Genomic DNA, 25,121 nt, shown 5'->3' with positions numbered 1-25,121 from the left:
ATACTTCCAGCCCTGTAACTAGCTTTTTTCACTTAATATGTTATGGACATATGTCCATATACTTTCATATTCTACAGCCTGAGTTTTTGTGGTGTTTTGGAGGGGTGCTGGGGACGGGACCAGGCCTTGTGTATGTTAGGCAAGTATTCTACCACTGAGCTATATCCTCAGCCCTACAACTTGAGTTTTTTAATGGTTGCCAGTGTTCCATATTGCCATAATACTCTCCTCCATTGTTGAATGTTGCATTTTTGTGTTTGTATGTGAATAGCACCTTATTGAGCTTACACATATATGTGTATGTGCATATATATGTAAACACATGCATACATATTTGTTGCTGTTTTATGGTTATTTTTAGTGGTAGATATTGAACCCAGGTCCTCACCCATATACTCTACTACTAAACTATGCCTGTAACCTGTGTACATTTTTAATATTCCTGATCATTTCATTAGAGAATATGCTGAGAACTAGAATGACTGGTTCAAAAGGCAGTAGTATATTTTAGACTTTTAGAATCTAGGGATTTGGCTCAGTGATGAGAGTGCTTGCCTAGTATGCATAATGCCCTGGGTTCTGTCCCCGGACCCACACAACAAATAGTGCATTTTTGTAGAAGATACTCTGGCAATGTTTTTTTTGCTTGTGGTGCTGGGGCTCTTACCCAGAGTCTTGTTCATGCTAGGCAAGCATTCTATCCCTGAGCTACATTCCCAGCCCTAATGTACCAGTTTCTATTTCCACCAGGAAGATTGCCTTGTGTCCCCATACTTTCTTCACCTTTGTGTTTTTGTTGTTGGTAATGATGGTGATGTTTGTCAAATAGGATGAAATGGTATCTTATTTTTTTTTTTGTGAGACTGAGGTTTGAACTCAAGGTTTCATGTTTGCAAAACAGTATCATTTCTTTGATTACCAATGAAACTTAAACATTCTTGTATATGTTTGTTGGCCATTAATATTTCCCATTGTATATGCCTATTTTCTATCAAGGTGTTCATCTTTTTCTTAAAAGGTTTATAAGTGATTTAGTGCTTGTCCTTAAGACTATTACTGGTCAAAAACAAGGACACACTCCCATTTGAGACCATTTAATATCGATGCTAAAAACAAACAAACAGGTTATGATAGAAGGACATTCACTCTAGCATTGCTCATAGTAGTAAAAAATGTAAATCTTCTAAATGTCCAGCAGTGAAATATGTAACTATATAAGTTAGCATTTATAGTTACATGTATCTTAACATCTAGTTTTATATATATATATTATATTAATAATTATAAAATATATATATATATAATATATATATAATTACATATAATATAATATATATTAATATATATATTAATTTTTTTTCTGCCTTCTCTCTCTCTCTCTCTCTCTCTCTCTCTCTCTCTCTATATATATATATATATATATATATATATTCGTTTTTTACAGTACTGGGGTTTGAACTCAGGGCCTACACCTTGAGCCACTCCACCAGCCTTTTTTTGTGATGGCTTTTTCCGAGGTAGGGTCTCAGGAACTGTTTGCCCAGGCCGGCTTCAAACCGTGATCCTCCTGATCTCTTATATGCTAACATTTTTTAAGTGCTCATACATTTTTGTGTATTCATAGAATATCTCTAGAAGAATACACAAGAGTGAGTGCTTCAGGTATAGGGGTGGAATGTATACAAATTTGTACCTCTTGAATTGTTTGATCATGTATATGTTATCTCTTTTAAAATATACATGTGGGGCTGGTGGAGTGGCTCAAGCGGTAAAAGTGCCTACCTAGCAAGCATGAGACCCTGAGTTCACACCCCAGTGGTACCAAAAACTAAAATAAAATATAATAAAATAAGTGAAATTTATGTTCAGCAGTTTGGAATTGATAGGGTTATGGTATATTCATACAGCCAGAGACTAGTCATCCTTTTATTTAATTTAGATACTGGTGTAGAAAGATATTTATATGGAAAAAGCAACCTATGAATTTCTGTGTACAATAAATCCCCTTTAAAGAATAGTGTAAAGTAAATGCATGTGCACGAGCACACAGAAAAGGTCCTCAAAGAATATTTACTAAGTGTTGAAAGCCCTGGTAGTAAATTCCCCCCTTTATAAAGGACAGCAATTTATATTAAAGATTGTTAGTATCCATCTTGAATTTTTTTTCTGCCTACTCTAATTTTAGCAGTTTTTTTTTATTTATTTATGATTTAGTTTAGTTTTTTTTTTTTTTTTTTTTTGAGAAAGGGTCTTGATATGTAGCCAGGGTGGCCTCAAACCCAAGGTACTCCTGATTCAGCCTCCAAAATATTTGGATTATAGGTGTCTGCTACCATGCCTGATTTAGCAAAGGTTTTGCTAAACCTGGGCTCTGAATAAGCATAAGTGATATTCATCTATGACAGAATGACCTTTGTCACTGTAGATGGTTTGTTTTTGAATCAAAGACTACTGATAAATGATCATTGTAAATTGTCCTAAATTCTGATTGGTTTTAAGTTAAATGAATCAATATTTTGAGCTTAAAACCTGTGAATTATTCATGCAAAACATTCTCTTGGGGAACATACATCCATATTTTGTTGAAGAAAAGATGAGCGAATACCTTACTGTGTGTCCATTCTAAGGGAACTGTGCCTGTGGAATTAATTATAAATAAATAAGGAAACGGGGGGGGGGGATCTGCACAAATTTAAATATTACTATGACATTCTAAATTCAGTGTAGACTATGTAGTTGATGTTCTTTTTGTTGAGTCTCAGTATGCTCTTTCATATGTCTGCAGAAGTGCATTTAATGGTCAGGTATAAATATTGTATGTGGTAGTGTTAATCATTTCATGTTCTTGAGCTTTTGGGCTAAGTGCTCATTTATACCATTCAGTTATTTGAATGATTCTAGTGCTTAATTTTAGAGAAATAAATTTTTTTGTTTTATTCATGTGTACTTTTATTTTATGTATTATATATGCAGATATATATGGGTTTTTTTAAGCAAAGATTTATTAGGATGCCAGTAAGAGGTAAATGGTGGGCAGCTACTCAAAGGAGTGTAGCGCATATATGATTCTTTTAAATTTGCAGTGCTGGGGATTGAACCCAGGGCTTCACACATACTAGGTAAGGGTTCTACCACTGAGATACACCCCCAGCCTGTCTTCAGTTTTTTATTATATGTGTAGTAGCACTATATTGCTTGCATAATTCCTGACATAATTTTAACATCATCATTGTTTTCGTTTTCTAGGGCTGCCATAACAAAGTACCACAAAACAAAACACAAGCTGGTTGCCTTAAAGCAACAACAATTTATTCTTTCACACTTCCGGAGACTAAAAGTTCAAAATCAAGGTATCAGCAGACCCATGCTGTCTCTGAAGGCTCTAGGGGAGAACCTGTTCCATGATTTTCTCATAGCTTCTGGTCTTGCTATTGATCCTTGGTGTTCCTTAACTTATAGGTGCATCACTCCATTCTCTGCCTCCATCTTCGTATGGCGGTTTTCCTTGTGATCTTTGTGTCAGTGTCTCTTTTCTTCTTATAAGGATACCAGCTATATTGGATTAAGTCCCACTATAATAGCCTCATCTTAGCTTGATTACATCTGTAAAGACCCTATTCCCAAATAAGGTCACAGTTCAGAACAGTGTTTTTTCAGTGTAACTTTGACTTTTAAAAACATTCAATGAGAATTTATAATAGTTAATTCACAGTTATCAAAGATAGTACCCTCGACAACCATTAAAATTACTTTCTCCATGGATGAGGGGTACATGTGCCCCAGGTTCAGATCCTCAGCACTGGGGGGGATAATTATTTTTTTGCAGTACTGGGGTTTGAACTCAAGTATACATTGAGCCACTCCAACAGCTCTTTTTTTTTTTTTGTATGTGATGGATGTTTTCGAGATAGGGTCTCGTGAACTATTTGCCGGGGCAGACTTTGAACCATGATCCTTCTTGGTTCTTCTTCTGCCTCCCGAATACCTAGGATTACAGGCATGAGCCACTGGTGCCTGGCTGAAAATTTCTTTCTTTAGTGTGTGGGATGCATAAAATAATTACTTTTTTCCCCCTAAGATGCTATGATAACTGAAATTCATTATATTAGGAGTAGATTGGTTTTCTTTAAGTTGCTTAAGTCAGTAGTACTTGACTCATAAATATCTTTCTATTAATGTTTTATGGTGCTGGGGGTGGCACCCAGGGCCTGGTGTATCCTAGACGAGCTCTCTACCTCTTAGCTACCTCTCCCCAGCCCTTTTAAACTATTTTAATTTATTTTATTTTTGTAGTATGGGGAGTTGAACTTGCTAGTAATGCACTCTTCCACTTGAGCTGTGCACCCCTAGTCCTTTTTGGTTTGGTTGTATTTGAGATAGGGTCTTGTTTTATGCCCAGGCTGGCCTGGACCACAATTTTCCTATTTATACTTCCCACAGATTTGGGATGACAGGTGTGTGCCACCATGCCCAGTTTCTATTGCTCAGAGTCTCATGGACTTTTTGCCTGGGCTGGCCTCAAACCACAATCCTACTGATCTCTACCTCCCCAATAGTTAGGATTACATGCTTGAACCACTGTGCCCAGCTTATTTTATTTTTGAGATGGGGATCTCACTATGCTGCCCAGGCTGGACTTCATCTCCTGGGCTTCCCTTGCCTCATTCTCCTGAATAGTTGGGTCAATAGGCATGTGTTGCCATGCTCATCTTAAGTTATTTTAATCTTCATTTCAAATAATGCAGATTTTTATTAGGAAGCCTAATTCTTAAATACATTTCTGAGCAGTCTTATATTAAATCTTATATTAAATCTTTCTCTACATGTCATTTTTCTTCCTGTTGCTTTAACATTAAAGGTTTTTTAAAGTTCATTTAATCCAGTCTGTTTTTTGAATATATTTTTACTATGTAGAAAAAATATCCTTTAAAATTGAATCTTTGATGGTGGTCCTGGAGTTAAGCAGGCACTGTACCGCTTGAGCCATGCTTCTAAGCCCTCTTCATTGTTTTAATTGCACACAACTGTTTTAAAATCATCCATACTAGTTTTACCACAACATTAGTAACTAGCTTTGGGAAAAATTATCCATAAATCACAGTTCTTTCTCATATTCTTAATTTCTTTATACAGTAGACCGTTGGTATCTGTGGGTATATGTTTCCAAGGAGACCGCCATTGAGAAAAAACTGCGAATGCTCAGTATGCAGAGTTCAGTACTCTAAAATTACTCAAATTTACCTATACTGTATGTACAGTAGGTCTGAGCATCCATAACTTGATTGCACTCAGGTTGTTTTTTATTTTTTTTTCAGCACTGGGGTTTGAACTCAGGGCCTCACACTTGCTGGGCAGGTGCTCTTAACTGCTTGAGCCACTCTGCCAGCAGCATCCATGAAGTCACATGGAGTAGGGTACATTACTGTCACAGAATTACTGTTGTACATGTTAATACTGTTTACCAAAACCTAGATCTTATCTCATGCTCTTTATCTCAAATACTATGGATGCTTGATTCATTCTTCCCGTAACACTGCCCAACTTCCACTGAAGACTTGCCACCTTTCTTTCATCAAATCTAAAAAATTTCACTTTATCATTTAAATTAAGCACAGTCGCGTTTACCTGGCTTTTGGGCACCATTTTCCTTTTGGGAGGCATATTTTCACAAAATTAAGGGCAGGGAAATAGCAGATTACATGATGATTTAAACACAACTGGCAGTAACACAGGACTGACTGAGAGTTTGTCTACATCAGCTGAGCATGGGATTTCATGTGTGCATGGGATTTTATTTTTTTTTTTGTGGTACTGGGGTTTGAAATCAAGGCCTACACCTTGAGCCATTCCACTAGCCCTTATTATTACTTCAAAACAATTTATTGCATCACATTTGGTACCTTAGTGTTTGACAACATAAGAGAAATTTTGCCCACAACTGCAGTAAAAAGAAGCTGGTCTATTGGGAAAAAAATATCTTGGACCCTTTAAAAATTACAAAGTCTTGGGCTTGCCTGAAACAATTGAAGAAGAAATATATTCTTAGAAATATAGGCCTTCCCACCCCCTCCCTTACCACCCACTCCGCCCCCTCCCTCTCCCCCCACCCCCTCGATACCAGGCAGGAACTATTTTGCCCTCATCTCTAATCTTGTTGAAGAGAGAGGACTGCATAATATTCCACCACGCTCACCCTCCTGCTGCCTTTATAACCTTCCCCTTCAGTGGTGCCAATGCCCCTCCCAAGACCTCTTCCACCCTTCTGCTCTCCAATCTTGTAGAGGAAAAACGGAAAAAGAAAAACATGACATTTTTGCTTCTTTGAGATAAAGGGAGTTTCCTGGAGATATTTCCATGTATTTATGTACTTTAATACCGATTGCCTCATCTCCCTAATTTTCTTCATTCTACCTTCGTCCTTTAGTTATGGTGCTTTCAGCCTGTTTAACTCCTCCATATTCATTCTTCCTTCCGTTACCCTCCCTCCCTCATGTGACATTAATGTCGGTTCCTAAGGAGAAATAACTTTTAATTGAATCATTACACCCGTACGTGAACTGGAATAAGTAGACCAAGACATTTTTGAAATCCAGTTCACAAAATAAAGCAATATTCATAATTGCAACTACTGGGCTTTTGCAACTGCCAAGAAAAAAATTGAGACGGATTTTAAAGCAATTGTAACTGGGTCGGGTGCTGCAGCTCACGCCTGTAATCCCAGCTACTCGGGAGGCAGAGATGGGGAGGATCGAGGTTCAAAGCCAGCCTGGGAAAATGGTTCTTGACACCCTATCTCGAAAAAACCCATCCCAAAAAAGGGCTGGTGCAGTGGCTCAAGGTTGACGACCCTGAGTTCAAACCCCAGTCCCACAAAAATGAATAAATAATAGCATTAAAAAAAAAAAATTTCTGTGCTCTCACTTCCGAAAAGTTACCTTTTCTGGACTATGGATTACAGGTGTGACATTACTCAGTGAATGATAAATAAAAGTCAGTTAATCGGTAAAAAAAAAAAAAAAAAAGAAAAAAAGAAATATAGGCCTTCAAGTATTACAAACCTGTGATGCTGTGGAAAAACTCCAGAAGTGTCTTAAAATGCACACTTTTTTCTGCATATCATGAATAAGGCCTGATGAAGTTTTTAACATTAGTCTCTTGATCAGTCATAGAATGGTAGTCAGGCATTCTTCTGTTAAGACAGGATAGATTTTTTTCTTTCACTTTTGGGTGTGCAAAACTCAGGCTTACTAATTAGTTGGTGCCTCATCACAATACATTTGTTTCTTGCATTACAATTTTAACAAGTTTGGCCAAAGAAATGCTGAAATATTTGCATTGTTATTTTAGTTCTTCAAGTTTTAGTTAAAATTGGAATTGGTCCAACTGGTTCCATCAGTTAAAAACTGGTACAAAAATACCAAACTGATCATCATGTACAGTGGATTTTGGAAACCCACTAAGTGTATTGAACATCTAGGTTTCTTATAATTCTGCTTGGTGTCAGTACATCCCAGTTTCTACAACATCAAGCATCTGTTGTGGATTTCTCTGAAAGTAGTGATTCACATTGTATACTTCCTATGGTTAGAATCAACCCTGTAACAAAATCATTCAGATGCTAAAGCCCCAACAACTCTTTGTGCTCAGTGAAAGAATCCAGTGCTAAAATAGCATTTATGCTATGAGGTTTAGTAAAATCTCACAAGGCAAAAGTAATTTTTATGCTACTCACCTGCTTTGTTAGCTGTAGCAGACTGTACTTGGTCAAAACCATGTGAATAAATCCATAAATTAGGTGGGCTTGCTGTATAAGCATGCCATATTACTTGTACACATTGTACATTGATAAGTACCAAAAAAATCAGGCAAGGAGTGAAAGCAGTCATACTTGTTCTGAGTGGATGTATGGGAAGTAAATGATCTAATGGAAATAATGTGGATAAAGTCTACCTGTCAGTGGTAAATACTACATATTTCTCCTAAAGTTTAGGCAGTGTTCCTAGCATAATCCCATTAAAGAATATCCAGTTAAGCTGTAAGTGTAGCTCAGCAGTAGAGACTTGCTTAGTATGCACAAAGCCTTGGGTTTTGATCCCCTGTACCAACAGAAGAAAAATCCAGAATCTTTTTTTCCAGACATTTTAGACAGGATTTATTTTAGTGTGACAGGATAAAGTATGGACAAGGGTGGGGGGAGGAGGGGAGAGAGAAAGAAACATTTCTTGTTCCCCATGCAGGAAGTAGGAGCAAAGACTCCAAAAGTCCAGAATCTTTGTATTAAAAAAAGTACGCAGTTTTGACATGTGTGTAAAAATCTTTTAATCTTGGTGCATTTTGTATCCAAAGTGTTTTCACTACTGTAATACATCAAAAGAGTGAAAAGCACACCAGCATACATATGGACACATACAAAACAAAGGGAGTGCTTTCTAGAGAGATTGAGAGTAAGGGTAAGAATTAAAGGGGAGAGTCTCATATTATCAGAGGCAATGAAATTAACTGGTTTATAAAACGTAAATTATACCTATTTGGAATTAATTTGTAAATACATTGGTAGACAAGCACCAGTGTGAACAACTAATACAGTATTTCTTAATTCAGGAGCATAGCTTTAGTGCCTTATAACATGGAAAGTCACTCCTAGTGCTTGCTATACTAAAATTGAAATGAAATATAGAAGATTAGCATGGCTCCTGCACAAAAATAACATGCAAATTCATGAAGCAGTCCTTATTAAAAAGAAAGTCACTTCTAAAGACAACCATCTGATTTGATTTCTTAGAAAAAAATAGATTTCAGAAAGTGATTTGTAGAATTACAACAACTACATTAAGAAATAAAAATACTAGGAACATAAGAACTGAAGTTCTCAGAGTACCAAAAGAGATGGACTCTACCTTTCTCATATTAGAATTTAAAGAATATGGACGAAAAGTTAACTGGGCTCTGAGAAACAGGCTAAATATATAGCCACTTGAAATAGAAATGACTTCTCATAATTCTGAAAATGTGCAGTAGTATCACATTTTCCAAATCATAAATAATTTCATTAGCAAAAGCCACTTTGTTTTAGACTTAAAAATTGTTATACTAACAGTGATCAGATTAGTATTTTAGTAACTTTAACAGCTTTTTTGAGATATAATTCAAACACTGTAAAATTCATTTAACGTGTCCATGCAGGACTGGGGATGTATGTAGTTCAGTGTTCGAGCATGTGCTTAGCATGAATGAGGCTGTGAGTTCAATCACCAGCATCACAAAAAATTAAAACATTTAAAATAAGGACAGATTTAAAGCATACATACTGTTCAGTGGTTTTTAATATGTTTACAAAGTTATGCAACCATCACCACAATCTACCTTCAAGACATTTTCATTACTCCAGAAAGAAACACAGTAACTATTTGCGGTCATTCCCCAGTCCCTGTTTCCCCCAGCTCTAGGCAACCACTAATCTACTTTCTGTTTCTGTTTATTTTAATAACATTTTAAGGTCGCACTAGTATTTTTCTCATGTCTATTCTGGGTCATTGGCTCAGAGGTTTAAAGACTCTTAAACTAGCCAAATTTACAAGTCCTATTACATCCTCACTCAGAAAACATTCAAACAATGGTTTCATAATGTTATGATTGTTCTATTTTCTGAGAGGTTTTGATACGGAACATGTGTTTCAAATTCTGTGTTTATACCACTTGCTAAGCTCACTTAATTAGAAGGAATAAAACAATTCTTTCCAGACTCCAAACTGAATTTGTTGTATTTGTTCTATTAAGGATTCCAGGCTTTCAGTTGTTGGTACAACTTTAGCAATGGCACATTTTATCTTCTGTAATAATGTCAAATTCATCACTGTCTTCATTCTTTGACTCAGAATTTAATTGGATTGCTAAAAAGGCTGCTATCAGTAGATTGGCTGGAGCCTCCAGAAGGCTGACTGTTCCCAGCAATGTTATGCTGGTTTGCTGGTCTCACTGTCGCAGTGAGGTTGCTGTTGGTTGCAATCATCATGTCTGTTACTTGATCAGGATGCTTCACTGAAATTTCTATATCTTTAACTTTTAAAACATTATCATTGTCAGGCACTATGGCTCATATCTACAATTCTAGCTACTTGGGAGAATTTGTGGTTTGAGGCCAGCTGGGGCAAAAAGTTCTCAAGACCCCTCTCAACCAGTGGCTGTGCTTGTGGTATATGCCTGTCATCCTAGCTACAAGGGAAGTAAAATAGGAGGATCGCAGTCCATGTTGCCCCAGGCATAAAGTGAGACCCCCTCTCAAAAACAACACAAAAAAGGCTGAGTGCATGACTCAAGTGGTAGAGTGCCCGTCTAGCAAGCATGAGGCCCTGAGTTCAAACCCCAGTGCTGCCAAAAAAAAAAAAAAAGATTATTAACAGCTAATGTTCCTGTGCTGTGAGCCAGATCTGAAATAAGCCAGAATATAAAGATCCCCAGGACTTTGTCTAAACCATGCGGTGTCTCCCTTAGGCTGAAACTATTCCAGATACAGAGTCCTAGGGAATATTTAGTGCTATATTTGTAAAGGTGAGCCCTGTGATGAGTTTCTGGAAGAAAAACCACATCTATAACAGAAAACGCAGGTCTAAAGTTTTGGTGCATACCAAGGAGTGGACAGGGCCTTTCCATTGTTGACAGAGCAAAATGCATCAGTTATAATAGGTTTTTTCTCTGTTAGCTTGCCTGTATCAAAGATGCAATTTCTGCTTCTGTAGTATAAAAATCCCAAACAGTGGGTTGGCTGTTGAAACAGCTTTATGATAGTTATCCAGGTCTTGATGGTAAGTATATTTTAATGCAGTGGCAGTCTGGTGTAAATCCTATTTTATGTACTTATCCCCATCAAAATAACCTTTATTCTACATCTTAGAAAACTTTAATAAAAAATTAGGAGAAATAGAAATTATTGTCTGTGGATACCAAGTAGGTGAGTTTTCGCTCTCCTCTCCTACCCTTTTCCCTCTCCCCTCTACTCCATGATGGGAATTGAACTCAGGCTTTGTATATGCTAGACAGTTGCTCTACCATTGAGCTATATCCCCAACTTTCTGGGGGTTTTTTGGTTTTTTTGTTTGTTTGTTTGTTTTTAGGTAGGTGAGTTTTCTGTGTTTGTCTCTGCCTGTTTCTCATCCTTTTTACTTTCTAGATTAGCAGTCTACCCCTCTCCTTGGCTTCTGCCCATGGCTCTCTTATAACTAACTAGGCTAAAGCATGTGCCTGTGTATTTTAAACACAACATATCACCATCTTAAAATCTTCCAGACTGCTTATATAAACATGTACTATTGCTTCCTGGTCCCTTTGTGTCACAGTGGTTTTTTCCAGCTACTGTTGTCTCCAAGATTTCTAACTGCCTTCCCCCTTTATGGCAAAGCTTTCTTTGACATCCTTTTCCCTTGCCTTCCTACCTTTCCACTTGCCCAGTACAAAGCCTGAATATACTTTCACAGACAAGCCTTAACTTTTCTCAGCATGCTTTGTTGCACTCAGATTATTTCACATCCAAAGCCTTTTATCACCCTCCTCCAATAGTTATAGTACATTTTCTATTATATTCATAATTTTGTGCTCTATATATACTTATTCTCTACAATATCATTTTCCTACCTTCATTTAACTTTGATCCTTTATCACCTCCCATCCCTTCCTTTTGCTGTCTTCCTCCAACTCCAGGTTTCTCAGTCATCTTCCACTTTTAACCTCTTTGGTAATTGTTTTCTCCCCCTTCTCTAAAGTTTACACTCATAATGTATATGTATTGTTCAGTTGAATGCTTCTAAATAAATAGCTGCTTTTCCAGTTTCCATGCTAAGCTATTAGCATGAAAATAACAATCTGAGAAGGTGAAGTCTCCTCTTCTCCCCCTCTTCTTCCCCTCCTTCCCCTCCTTTTCTTTGTATTTTGAGACAATGCCTAGCTGAAGTCTCTTGAAAGCTTCAAGTAAAGATTCTCCTGCTCCTGTGAGATAATGGAGTTTCATCTAATATCTGAAATGAGGTAACTACTTGAACCTTACAAAATACCCACCTATGAGAATATATCTTTGATTTTATACTTCGATTTTGATCCCAAAAGTGAAACTTATTTCCTCAGGGAGGTAATTTTTATATGGTTTAGCTTATATTGAACATTAATTCTTCAAGATAGTTACAGAATTGAAAATGTTTACTACTTTCCTAGTCCATGCAGATGTCCCTTTTAGTGATAGGTGGAATTTATAGTCTTCAGAGCAACCCAATCCATTTTATATTGCTCTTGATTGTTTTAAAGTTCTTATTGTATGGGGTTAAAATGTACTGGTTATAATTATACTCACCTTAATTCTGCACCAAGCTATATAGAATTTGGATTCCTTTCCTACGTGACATAGTAGATATCTTAAGTTATCTAAGGATATTCTATCCTATCTTCCCTTCACGATTTTTCTCCTTTTGGAATAAACACTCTCAGTTCTTCCAGCTGTTCCTCATATGATATCATTTTTATTATCTTGATTGCTCTCTAAGGACATTAACCTTTGTTAATGTTCCTACTAAAATGTGTTTGGAACTGGAAATAACATTCATTATGTAGCTGAGTTGGATGTTGATGTTGCACATCTGGACACTAATGTGCCTGAAGTTGCTTTAATTTTTTTTTTAAGTGGCCATGTAATGCTGGCTCATAATGAACTTCTAATTAACTAAAATCCCAAGGTTTTTAATCTGGAGGTTTGCCTTCATGTGACTTCATCCCAAACCAAGTCTCTATCTTCCTTAGTTGTGCAACAGATTTTTAAAACCAGAATATAAGACTTTACACTTACCCCATTAAATTTTACCTCACTAGCTTAACATTTAGCCTTGGTTTCTTTGAATCTTGGTTTTTGTCATCCAGGCTATTCTGATTCAACAAAGGACTTTCAAGCTACTGTCAGAATATTTGCAGACATCTGGAAAACGATCATCAAAAGTCAATGGAGACTATATTAAAAATTATGGTATAAAGATAAAAGTCAGTGCTTAATGTGTATATGATACCAATACCACTGAACTGGAGATTCTTTTTGAGTGCATTCTTTTTGAAAAATATACTTTTACTTTTAACTGATACATAGTAATTGTACATATTTATGGGGTACAATGTGGACTTTAACTACATGTATACAGTGTATAATAATTAGATCAAGGTAATTGGCATATCATCTCAGACATCTGGTTTTGTTTTTTTTTTTTCTCATTGGGAATATTGAAAAACTTGTCTGCTAACTATTTTCAAATAATTCAGTTAATTTTTGTCACCCATGGTCATCCTACTGTGTGATAAAACATTAGATGTTACTCCTTCTGCTGGAGGTGGTGCATTTACAATCCCAGCACTTACGAGGCGAAGTCTGGAGAATCATGAGTGTGAGGCCAGCCTGGGCTAAGTAGTGAGACCCTGTTTCAAAAAATGTTATTCCTTCTATTCATCTGCACCCCTGTGTCATTGACCACCCTCTCTCCATCCCCAACACCCTTGCTAGGCTGTGGTGACTGCTTTTCTGTGTACTACTTGTATGAGATCAACCTTTTAGCTTCCAAATGTAGTATTTCTCTTTCTGTGCCTGATTTATTTCACTTAATATGATGTCCTCCAGTTTATCCATGTTGCTGCCAGTGAAAGAATTTCATTCTTTTTAAGGCCAAATAGTCTATGGCATAAATATACCACATTTTCTTTATCCATTCATCAACAATTGATACCTAGATTGATTCTATATCTTGGTTGTTGTGAACAGTGCTGTAAGAAATATAAGTACAGATGTCTCTTTGACATACTTGTTTTGGTCCTTTGAATAGATACCTGGTGGTGGGATACTAGATCAAGTATAAATCTGTCTGTAGTTTTTGTGGGAACCTCCATGCTGTTTCTCATAATGGCCATACTAGTTTACATTCCTACCAGCGCTGTATGAGAATTCCCCCTTACTCCACATCTTCACCAGCATTTTTTGTTTTGATTTTGGTTATGTTTTTTGACTTTTAGATAATAACCATCATAACAGGTTTGATTTGCATTTCCCTTATGATTAGTGATCTTAACGTGTTTTCATATGCTTGTTGGCTATTTTATCATCTTTTGAGAAATACTGATTTCGGGCATATGCCCACTTTTAATCAGATTATTTGATTTTTGCTATTGAGTTGTAACCATTCTTTTATTTTATATTTGACAACAGACTACACAAAATAATAGGCAATGTAGGGGATTCTGAATAACGGGGTTTGTCTCATAGCTAAACATTTGACCATGTGCTGTGATTTTCCTGATTTATGCCTGTGGTCCCCATATAATTATTACTAGCATCATTTTTCATTTTCAAAAGTATCTAGGTTTGGAGGATAAATTATCTTACCACCTTTATTCTAACCCAATTGACTTTTTTTTTAGTATTTAGCTGGGTCAAACAGTGAGCTATAATTTGGCAGCTCTAATGAGGCTGCTAAATCTCTTCTAGTTGAACAGATTGTTCCTTAACCAATGAAAGTTGATAGCAAGAGTAACTGCAGTTAAGATCTGCAAATACCTAGAATGTTTCCTGAGCCATTCTCTAGTGGGTAGTGTGTATGTATACATATATATATATATACACATATATATGTGTATATATATATGTATATATATATATTATTAAAATAATATGTAAAATAAAGTAGAACTGTAGTGTTTGGAGTTAGAATGTGTCTTAGTGATTGTACCGTTATTTTATATCATTAATGGGTAATTTGTTAGTTCCTAATATCAAAAGTATTTTGCTTATGTTTCACATTTTGGATGTCCTAATATAATGTTCTCTTTTTAGAAAAGGTGGACAAGTCCTATTTTCAAGAGAAGATGACTTTTAACAGTTTTGAAGGATCTAAAACTTGTGTACCTGCAGACATCAATAAAGATGAAGAATTTGTAGAAGAGTTTAATAGATTAAAAACTTTTGCTAATTTTCCAAGTAGCAGTCCTGTTTCAGCATCAACACTGGCACGAGCAGGTTTTCTTTATACTGGTGAAGGAGATACTGTGCGTTGCTTTAGTTGTCATGCAGCAGTAGATAGATGGCAATATGGAGACTCAGCAGTTGGAAGACACAGGAAAGTATCCCCAAATTGCAGATTTATCAATGGGTTTTATTTTGAAAACAGTGCTGCACAATCTACAAATCCTGGTGTCCAAAATGGTCAATACAAAACTGAAAACCATCTGGGAAGCAGGAATCATTTTGCTCTAGACAGACCATCTGAGACTCATGCAGACTATCTTTTGAGAACTGGACAGGTTGTAGATATCTCAGACACTATATACCCAAGGAATCCTGCTATGTGTAGTGAAGAAGCTAGATTAAAGTCATTTCAGAACTGGCCAGACTATGCCCACTTAACCCCCAGAGAGTTAGCTAGTGCTGGACTCTACTACACAGGTGTTGACGATCAAGTGCAGTGCTTTTGTTGTGGTGGAAAACTGAAAAATTGGGAACCTTGTGATCGTGCCTGGTCAGAACACAGGCGACACTTTCCTAATTGCTTCTTTGTTTTGGGCCGGAATGTTAATATTCGAAGTGAATCTGATATTGTAAGCTCTGATAGGAATTTCCCAAATTCAACAAATCTTCCAAGAAATCCAGCCATGGCAGAGTATGAAGCTCGGATCGTTACTTTTGGGATGTGGATATACTCAGTTAACAAGGAGCAGCTTGCAAGAGCTGGATTTTATGCTTTAGGTAAACTTAACCAATAAATAACTTTCCAGCTATCCCAGGTCTCCTGAAACATAAATAAATGTTTTTAACCCCCTCAACTGGTAGATATTTAGGTAGAAGCTGGCACAAATATTTACCAGTATTATTCTTAGAACTTTTATATTGAATTTGAGCAATGTTTATGTTCATGTAATTGTTTTGAGGAGAAGGATGACATACAAAATATAGATATCACTGGTAGAAAAATGGGTCTAATATATGTGTGTATATATATCACGCATTTTCTCTAAGCCTCACAAAACCATATAAAAAGAGTTAACATTAGATGACTGGTGGAGTGGCTCAACTGCTATAGAGTGCCTGCCTAGGAAGTATGAGGCTGTGAATTCAAACCCCAGTAGAAAAAAAAAAGACTTAACATTAGAGAGTTTAGTTTGGCTCACATTAAAATTAGCATTTACCTTTACTACATAGACTATATATTTTAAAGCTGCCCTGTATTATATCTTACTGCTGCTTCAAAGAGTGTTTTTCAAAGAGATGCTGTAGATGTATCAGAGAAGGCCATTTGTGTGATGGCTTCCAGGAATATTTTAAAAATATATATCTGACTCATTTATTTTAGGATTAAATAATGCCAAAATGAGATACACCAGTTATTTCAAAGTTTTGCATTTATATAGCATCATATAGTGACCTCGAAAGTTTGTTTAGTTTCTTGAAGCTGAGCTTCAAGAAACTTATAATTTCATTATGCTGATCTTCATTGTTATTAATGCTTCAAACATAACTTGTTTTTAAAGTTTCACAGTCTGAAGCTCGGGGCTGGTGGCTCACGCCTGTAATCCTAGCTACTTTGGGAGGCTGAGACTGGGAGGATCACTGTTTGAGGTCCTGGGCAAATAGTTCACAAGATCCTGTATCTAAAATAACCAGATCAAAATGGACTGGAGGTGTGGCTCAAGCAGTAGAGTGCCTAGTTTTGAGTACTTGCTTTACAAGCATGAAGCCCAGAGTTCAAACCCCAGTCCCACCAAAAAAAAAAAATTAAGTTTCACAGTTTGGTAAAGTTAGTATAATTTTGATGGCCCAGATGACATATGTTACAATGTAACAGTTGTAGATTTTAAAATAAAAATTGTTCAATTTTAGTTGTCTTTTGTAAAATACATCAACTTGAGTCTGTGAATTTAGTGTGTATTTCCTCCTCAAATGATAAAGATCATATCTATTACTCAGATACAAATATAGATGTCTTCTGTTAAGTTATGAGATTTTATGTAATTTAGACATGTTTAATTTTTAGATGTGAGAATGGGTGTTTTTGTGTAAACTTCTAATTGCACAAATACATATATGTTTACTTAAATGTCTTCTTAGGTCAAGGTGATAAAGTGAAGTGCTTTCACTGTGGAGGAGGGCTAACTGATTGGAAGCCCAGTGAAGACCCTTGGGAACAACATGCTAAGTGGTATCCAGGGTAAGATATTCAATTGTTCATTCAGTATCCTGCAAGTTGGAAAGTATACAGTGGGAAGACTTGAATTATTTTTCACCTCAACTATTTTTGCCTTCACTATGGCTTGAAATTCGCACTTGAATTTTTATAAAAATGGGGTCATGTACTTTATAGGAAAAAAAGACACCTAAGCCTTCTCTGATAACCAAAGCATTTACTGCTTTTTTTTTTTGCAGTGCTGGGGTTTGAACTCATGGCCTCATGCTTGCTAGGCAAGTACTCTACCACTTGAGCCACTCCACCAGCCCAACATTCAGTGCTTATGTATCTATGACAGAAGGTTCCATGTCTACACACCAAATTAGAAAAAATACACTTTTTTATTTGTTGGAAATTGACTTTTCTATGATGGGTATGAGAGCACCCATGGTGCCAAGAGGAATCCTGAAGAAGCCATCATAATATATCTTACTGATTTTTAAGACACACAGTTGTTTACATTTTGACATCTCTGAAATCAGAACACATCTGGCAGTGGGTCATAATTTAATTGGCTGCAGTTTTATATGGTACAGAAAATAATTATATGCTTCTTATAATCAGTGGCATCTTAGAATGATGACATACCCTAAATGTGTCTTTGCTATTTTGCCTCTTTAAAATAAAATAGGTGTACAAATAATGGTGAAATTTCTGGCCTACAAAATAGTACAACTTAAAACTTCAGAATGATCATTTGAAAAGACATCTCAGCCTTAAACAACCGTAAAAAGAATGATTGAAAATGAAGACATTTAAATGTACAATTGGCTAATCTAAATCAAACCTGATAAGATTAACTACTTTTAACTTTAAAAAAAATGTCAAGGTGCTAATTTAATAACTCTTGCTTAAAAGTTAAGTTCTCAAATTGCTGGGGTATTTTTTTGACCTGTTAACATTAGCATAAATAGCATGACAAAAGGAGCAGTTTTTAAACCTTAAAATTATACTTGAATAGGGAATTGAATAGAATTTTACTTTGTGGCTCTTTAGAAATAACAGAAAGCAAGTTAATGTGATTGAGATTATATTTTTACTAAAATGTTACTTATTTATCTGCTACTAAAAGTTAATCTTTTATTGTTTAGGTGTAAATATCTATTGGAAGAGAAGGGACAAGAATACATAAACAATATTCATTTAACCCATTCACTCGAAGAGTCTCTGGTAAGTCCCATAATGTATAATATATATTTTCAATTACTATGTCATTTGTTTTATAATTATTTCTTCATGTAAAATTTACAGTATAGTATTGTAAGTTAATAAGGTAACGTGAACTTTAAAACTTGAAGAGAACTTCCTACTCTTTTTTTTGGTGGATGGTGATAATAAAATTTTATTAAAGGTTAGGGGAAAAAAGTTATAAACAGCTGTGATGGGCCAGCTATGAGGCAGAAGCAGAAAGGATCCTACTCTTAACTTGAAGCAAATGTGTGAAAAGGGGATCAGGATGAACTGATTTAAGTTTCACGACAGGCAAAAAGAGGTTGAAGAATTAAAATACTGAATTCCATTCTTAGCCTTCTAGAACTTTGTGTATAATATACTTTTCATTCCTAAATAGTTTTCACCTTTTTGCAGACAATATTTGAAATCTCAAAAATGTACTTAAATTGATAGGATCAACTGGGGTGGCCAAGGCATTAGTAAACTGTGGAAAGAACACTGAACATTTAATCTCCATGGACCTCAGCTTCTTGTCTGTAAAGTGATGAGATTGGATTAGATAATTGTTTAACTTCCTTCTCTTCAATTGAGCAATGCCTCTTACTAATATTCATATTTTGAATTAGAATAAAGCTAATTTATTTCAAATTTTTGATTAATGTGAATTTTCAAATTGAGGTAATTGCTTTCTACCAAAAAGAATTCTTGCTTACAATTCATATTTCTATTTTAGGTCAGAACTGCTGAAAAAACACCATCACTAACTCAAAGAATTGGTAAATATACTTACGTAAAACTATAATTCTAATTTTGATAACACTTTATTATAGTTATTTGTGAGGTGAAAAAATAAGCACAGTTTTTCAAAGTTAATATGTTTATTACAGATGAGATTGCTATAGGCTTAAAATTTTAGTGAAATGCTTATTAGTTTAAGTCAAATATTTCTATATTAAGAATGTTAGGCCTTTCGGGGTTTGGAGTTTCATTGTATTAGGATTGGTGCTGAGGAATGGATGCAATGTGGATTTTGATGATGGCATTTTATGGACAGCTAAGTGCCAAAGGGAGGTGAGAACTGAGTGAGGTACTAAAGAGCAAGCCAATCTCATGGGCACACGTGCACTGCATAACCAGAAGTTGAAATAGAGAAAACAGATGAATTGTCAGGACCTGTTATATTTTTCAACTACTGGGTGCAAATTTTAGTCTGGACAGCTGTTTGGGTCTAGATTGAGGATACCTTTTTAATAAAGGTATGAAGAGGAAGCTTGACGGTGCACAGTACAAGATTTAAGCAAAGAGTTATGGATTCAAGATGGAACTTGCTGTGGTAGAATGCACCTGTAGTTAGTCACATCTACTTGGGATGTAGAGACAGGGCAAGAGTCCTGCTTAGACACCAAAGAATTCAGTTGGAGAAATGCAGTGGGTTTTTTAAAAATCTTCAAATAGGTAGACAGCACTGCTACCCTGATAAATGCAAAGGTTTCTATGGCAGCAGCAAACTTGGCAGCTTAATCTTTGAAAGGCAACTGGATGGATGCTCTGGGACAGAAGACTAAACCAACAGTTTAAATAAATTTCTATAAACAATTTTAAAAAAAGAATGTTAGGCCTGGCACCAGTGGCTCATGCCTGTAATCCTAGCTGTTTGGGAGGATCACTGTTCGAGGCAGCCCAGGCAAATAGTTTTCAAGACCCCCATCTCCAAAATAACAAAAGCAAAATGGATTGGAGGTATAGCTCAAGTGGCAGAGTACCTGCTTTACAACTCAGGGTATGAAGCCCTGAGTTCAAACCCCAGTCCCACAAAAAAATTTAAAAAAAGAATGTTAGTACAAGGCTAGGCAAGGCATGTAACCTGCCTAGCATGTGCAAAGCTCCAAGTTCCATCTCTACCACTTGAAAAGAAATGGAAAAAATACTGTTAGTACAAAGCTAGATGTGGTGACACATGCCTGTAATCCCAGCACACAGGGGGCTAAAGCAGGAGGATTGCCAAGTTTGAGTCCAACCTGGGCTATGTAGCTAAACCCTGTCTCAAAAACAAAAGAAGAATGTAAGTATGAGCTGGATGCAGTGGCTCACATCTGTAGTCCTTGCTACTCGAGGCTAAGGCAGGAAGATCACTTGAGTCTTGGAATTCAAAGATAGACTGGGTTCTTGGATGCCAGTGGTTCATCTCTATAATCCTAGCTACTTGGAAGGCTGAGATCCGGAAGATTACAGTTCAAGGCCAGCCCAAACAAATAGTTTGGGAAATCCCATCTCCAAAATAACCAGAGCAAAATGGACTGGAGGCATGGCTTAAGTGGTAGAGTGCCTGTTTTGTGAGTGCAAAGCCCTGAGTTCAAACCCCAGTCCCACCAAACAAACAAAAAATGACAGCCTGGGCAACAAGGCTGTTGTCTCTAAAAAATAAAAATTAGTTCTAAGGGCTAGGGACGTGGCCAGTGTGGTAGAGCATGCTCGAGGCCTTGGGTTCAGTCCCCACTACTGAACAATTCATGGCCAGCCTGGGTAAAAAGTTAGCAACACCATCTCAATCAATAAGCAGGGCATGGTGGTGTGTGCCTGTCATCACAAGAGGCAAAACTAGGATTGCAGTCCAGGACAGCCTTGGGGGAAAAACACAAGACTATTCGAAAAATAACTAAAGCAAAAAAGGCTGGGGCTGTGACTTGAGTGGTAGAACACCCGCTTAGCGAGTATGAGGCCTTGAGTTCAAACCCCAGTACTTCTAAAATAAATAAATACATATGTAAATATAGACATACATAAATAAATAAACAATACATCAGTTTTTAAAGGCTATTTAGGAGTGGAATTGTGGCTCAAGCAGTATCCCTGAGTTCAAACCCCAGTCCCGGGCTGGGGATGTAGCCCAGTAGTTGAATGTTTGCCTAGCATGCAGAAGGCCCTGGATTCAATCCCCAGTACTGCAAAAACAAAACAAAGCAAAACAAAAACCCAGTCCCACCCCAAAAAAAAGGATATTAGTATAGCCATTAGACAGTTTTTCCTTGTTCAGGAGTTGTCAGGATTCATTGTTGCCTCATCCCTATTTCTGTTAAAGTTGCAAAGGAAAGGATGAAATTAGCTTTGTCCATGGAGCTCCTTAATTAAGCCAGAATGATGAATCCACTGTTGTACTAATGTGCCATTTCCACGATTATCCCTAACCCAGGCTGTCCTTACTTAAGTCTGCTCCAGTTTCTTTAGAAGGGTAATATTTAGTTTGTTCATTTCCTCTTATCTCAGGGAGAGGTAGAGATTTATATCACAATTGTTTAACTCATAGACTTCTTGAAAAAACAGGAGGTAATGGGCTGGGGATGTAGCTTGCCTATCATGCATGAGGTCAGGGGTTGAATCCGCAGGACTATAAAAACAAACAAACAAAAAACATAAAGTAGGCAGAGAAAGATTCTATGTTAAGCACAGAAGATACGACTTTTTCTTTTGAGATAGGGTCTCGCTCTGTAGCCCAGACTGGTCGTAAACTTGGAATCCTCCTATCTCAACCTCCTGAATGCTGGGATTGCAGATATGTACCACTACACCCAGGTAAAGAATATAGTGTTATCCCCACTTTTCAGATGAGGAAGTAAGTTTAAGTGACCTCCCCCATTGTTGCATTATAAATTGCTAATATAGCTAAAAGTGTAAACAAGGTCTTCTGAATCCTGTACCACAGTTTAGATCTCATTTTCAGTTTAAGCAGCATATTTCAAAAATAGAAAGTTTAATTTAGACTATGTCTGGTGATTCCCCACTCCCTAGGCTTAAAGCATCATCTGTTTAGTATCTTAAGGATTACAAGAATACTATGTATATTTATAAATATGTTTGAGAAGGAGAAATACTTTGATATTATTTTGTATGGATTTTGCAGTGGGACTAAACTAATCTTTTAAAAGTTATTCAGAAACAAAGATTCCAGGGTCGGAAATATGGCTCAGTGATAGAACACTTCCATAGTATGCCCAAGGCCGTGAGTTGAATCCCCAGCACTGCAAAAGGAAAAAAAAGAGAACAGATTCTGTAACATTTATTAATCTTTACAATGCATACTATTTATGACTAATGAGACTCTTGGTTCAGATTAATGTTTTTAAATTGAAATATAATTCACATAACATAAATTTCACCTTTATAAAGTGTACAATTGAGCAGTTTTGGTATAGCCACTAGATTATGTAACCATCACTCTATTTAATTGGGTAATATTGCCATCACCCCAGAAAGAAACTCCATACCCACCCACAGCAGTCTGTGTACCACTGAGCCATATTTCCCTACTGCCAGGCCCAGACAACTACGAATCTACTTTTTGTCTGTATGGTTTTGGCTATTTTGGACATTTAAGATAAATAGAATCATGCAATATGTGGCCTTAAGCTTCATCCTTCTTATAGAATATATAAGTACTTCATTTAAAATTTTTTATGATGAAAAGTACTCCATTATATGGATAATCACATTTTGTTCATCCACTTGTCAGTTGATAGACATTTGGCTGTTTTCTACATTTTGGCTGTTATGAATCACGCTGCTGTGAATATTTGTGTGCAAGTTTTTGTGTAGACATGCTTGTTTGTTTTTGAGACAGGGTCTATCTATGTAGCCCAGGCTGCCCTTGAATTCACACCCTCCAGTCTCAGATTCTTGCTGGAATTTCAGGTTTATACTACCACGCCTGGCTTAGATATATGTTTTTAATTCTCTTGGGTATATATGTCTAGGGTTGGAATTGCTGGGTCATGTGGTAACTCTGTTTAACCTTTTAATGAACTACAAGATAGTTTTCCAACGTGCCTGAACAATTTGGCATTCCCATCAGCAGTGTAAAGGGGTTCCAGTTTCTCCACATCATTGTTAAACTTACTATTGTCTTTCCTTGTACCCATTCTAGTGGGTAAATACGGTATCTCATTTTGGTTTTGTTTTTCATTTCTTTCATGGCTAATGATGTTGAACATCTTTTCATGTGCTTATTTGCCAGTTTTCTTTGAGAAAATGTTCATCTCCTTTGAACATCTTTTAGTTGGTTTATCTTTATTACTGAGTTGAAAGAGCTCATTACATATTATGTTTCTTTATATACATAAATATGTAAGTTCTGTCAAATATATGCTTTGTAAATATTTTTTCTCACTGTGGATTATCTTTTCTCTTGATGTCCTTTGAAATTCCAACTATTTAATTTTTTTTACAGTATTAGGGTTTGAACTCAGGGCCCACACCTTGGGCCACTCCACCAGCCCTTTTTAAGTCTTTGATCCAGTTTGAATTAATTTTTGTATGTGGTGTCAAGCAGGAGTTTTTCATTCTTTTTCATGATATCCAGTTGTCCCCACTCTTGGTTTTTAGCAAGTTGAGTTCTAGATACCTGTAAGATATCTAAGTAGAAGGATATTAAAACCTGGTACTCATATAAAGTGCCTGGAGACAGCTGGATGTGTGGCTTGCCTGTAATCCCAGCTGTTTGAGAGGTGGGAATAAGGAGATCTTAGTTTAATGCCAGCCCAGGCAAAAAGTTGGCAAGATCCCATCTCAGTCAACAGGTATACATGCCTGTGATTCTAGCTACTGGGAGGTATAAGTGGGAAGATCATGATCTAAGGCTGAACCCAGGCAAAAAAAAATGCAGGACCCTTCTGAAAAATAACTAAAGCAAAAAAAAAAAAAAAAGGTTGGGGACATTGCTCAAGTGGTAGTGCACCTGGCTAGCAAGTGCAAGACCCTGAGTTCAAACCCCAGTGCCACCATAAAGTAAAATAAAGTGCCTGGAAAGATCACTTAAAAAGTGAGGGAAAGGAACCACCACATGTAATCAGGTAGGCATAAGTAAAGGTGCCAGCAAAATGAACTGCAAAAACAAACAAGTTAGAAATAGGAGAGAAAGACAAGAGCGGTGTCCAGCTGCCCTCTGATAGAAATCCTAAAAGCATTACAAATTCAGCACTTCTAAAACCTGCTCAGACTGAATCCAGTCCTGCTCTTTTCTCTCCTACGTTAAGTTAATGATATCATTGGGTTTACAAGGTCACCCAGTAATTTGGGTCATCCTCAGCAATTTGCTCTCCTTAATCCTTCTACATTTAATTAGTGACCAGGTCTGATGGATTATACTTTTTTAATATTGTCTGAAATCTTCCTCCTTCTTACTGATGATTCTTTAGTTCAGGCCCTTACTTTTCACAGGACTATTAAATTGCTATCCTAACTGGTCTTTTTTTCTGTATTATAACCTCCCTACAGAGTTTTTCTTTATTAAACACAAATCTTAATTTACTTTTGTTATCTACCAATATTCTCCATAATCAAATCCCTATGTGTCTCCTCTCTTTTAGAAAATGTTTAGTGAGGACTGGGGATGTGGCTCAGTGTTAGAGCCCATGCCTAGCATGCACAAGGCCCTGAATGGCCTCTATTATCATAGATTAATTTTAATTTTGTGTATTAACACTGATTTACTTTTTTACTTACAAATGGAATCATGTAGTATGTACTCTTTTGTGTCTGGTTCATCATTATGATGTTATTCTCATTGGATCTGTGATAAGCAGTAGTTTATTCTTTTTTTCTGTGTAGTCTTTAAATATACTCCAATTTATTTATCCACTAACCTGATGATGGACATTTGAGTTGTTTCCAGTTATAAATAACACTGTTATGGATATTCTTGTGCATGTCTTTGGCAGAGATACA

The 25,121-nt window shown here is 36.4% G+C and overlaps 1 protein-coding gene and 1 non-coding gene across 3 annotated transcripts in view; both read left to right on the top strand.

Moving 5' to 3' along the window:
* The window catches only part of Xiap (X-linked inhibitor of apoptosis), a 42,773-nt gene that overhangs the window by 7,114 nt on the left and 10,538 nt on the right, over positions 1 to 25,121 (top strand). For both annotated transcript variants that reach the window (XM_020185374.2, XM_074063788.1), the window contains 4 exons: positions 14,846 to 15,754; positions 17,114 to 17,213; positions 18,323 to 18,401; positions 19,138 to 19,180. In XM_020185374.2, the coding sequence (XP_020040963.1) occupies positions 14,878 to 15,754; positions 17,114 to 17,213; positions 18,323 to 18,401; positions 19,138 to 19,180 (1,099 nt within the window). In that variant the 5' untranslated portion in view covers positions 14,846 to 14,877. The remainder of the gene's footprint in view (positions 1 to 14,845; positions 15,755 to 17,113; positions 17,214 to 18,322; positions 18,402 to 19,137; positions 19,181 to 25,121) is intronic.
* LOC141420086 (U6 spliceosomal RNA) lies at positions 8,636 to 8,738 on the top strand. Its single transcript, XR_012444784.1, has one exon. It is a non-coding gene; the product is annotated as a U6 spliceosomal RNA (small nuclear RNA).

Source organism: Castor canadensis, chromosome X (assembly GCF_047511655.1).
Source record: "Castor canadensis chromosome X, mCasCan1.hap1v2, whole genome shotgun sequence".
In the NCBI taxonomy this organism is placed as follows: domain Eukaryota; kingdom Metazoa; phylum Chordata; class Mammalia; order Rodentia; family Castoridae; genus Castor; species Castor canadensis.
Note: the sequence above shows the minus strand (reverse complement) of the source record. Positions and strands in the feature narration are given on the sequence as shown.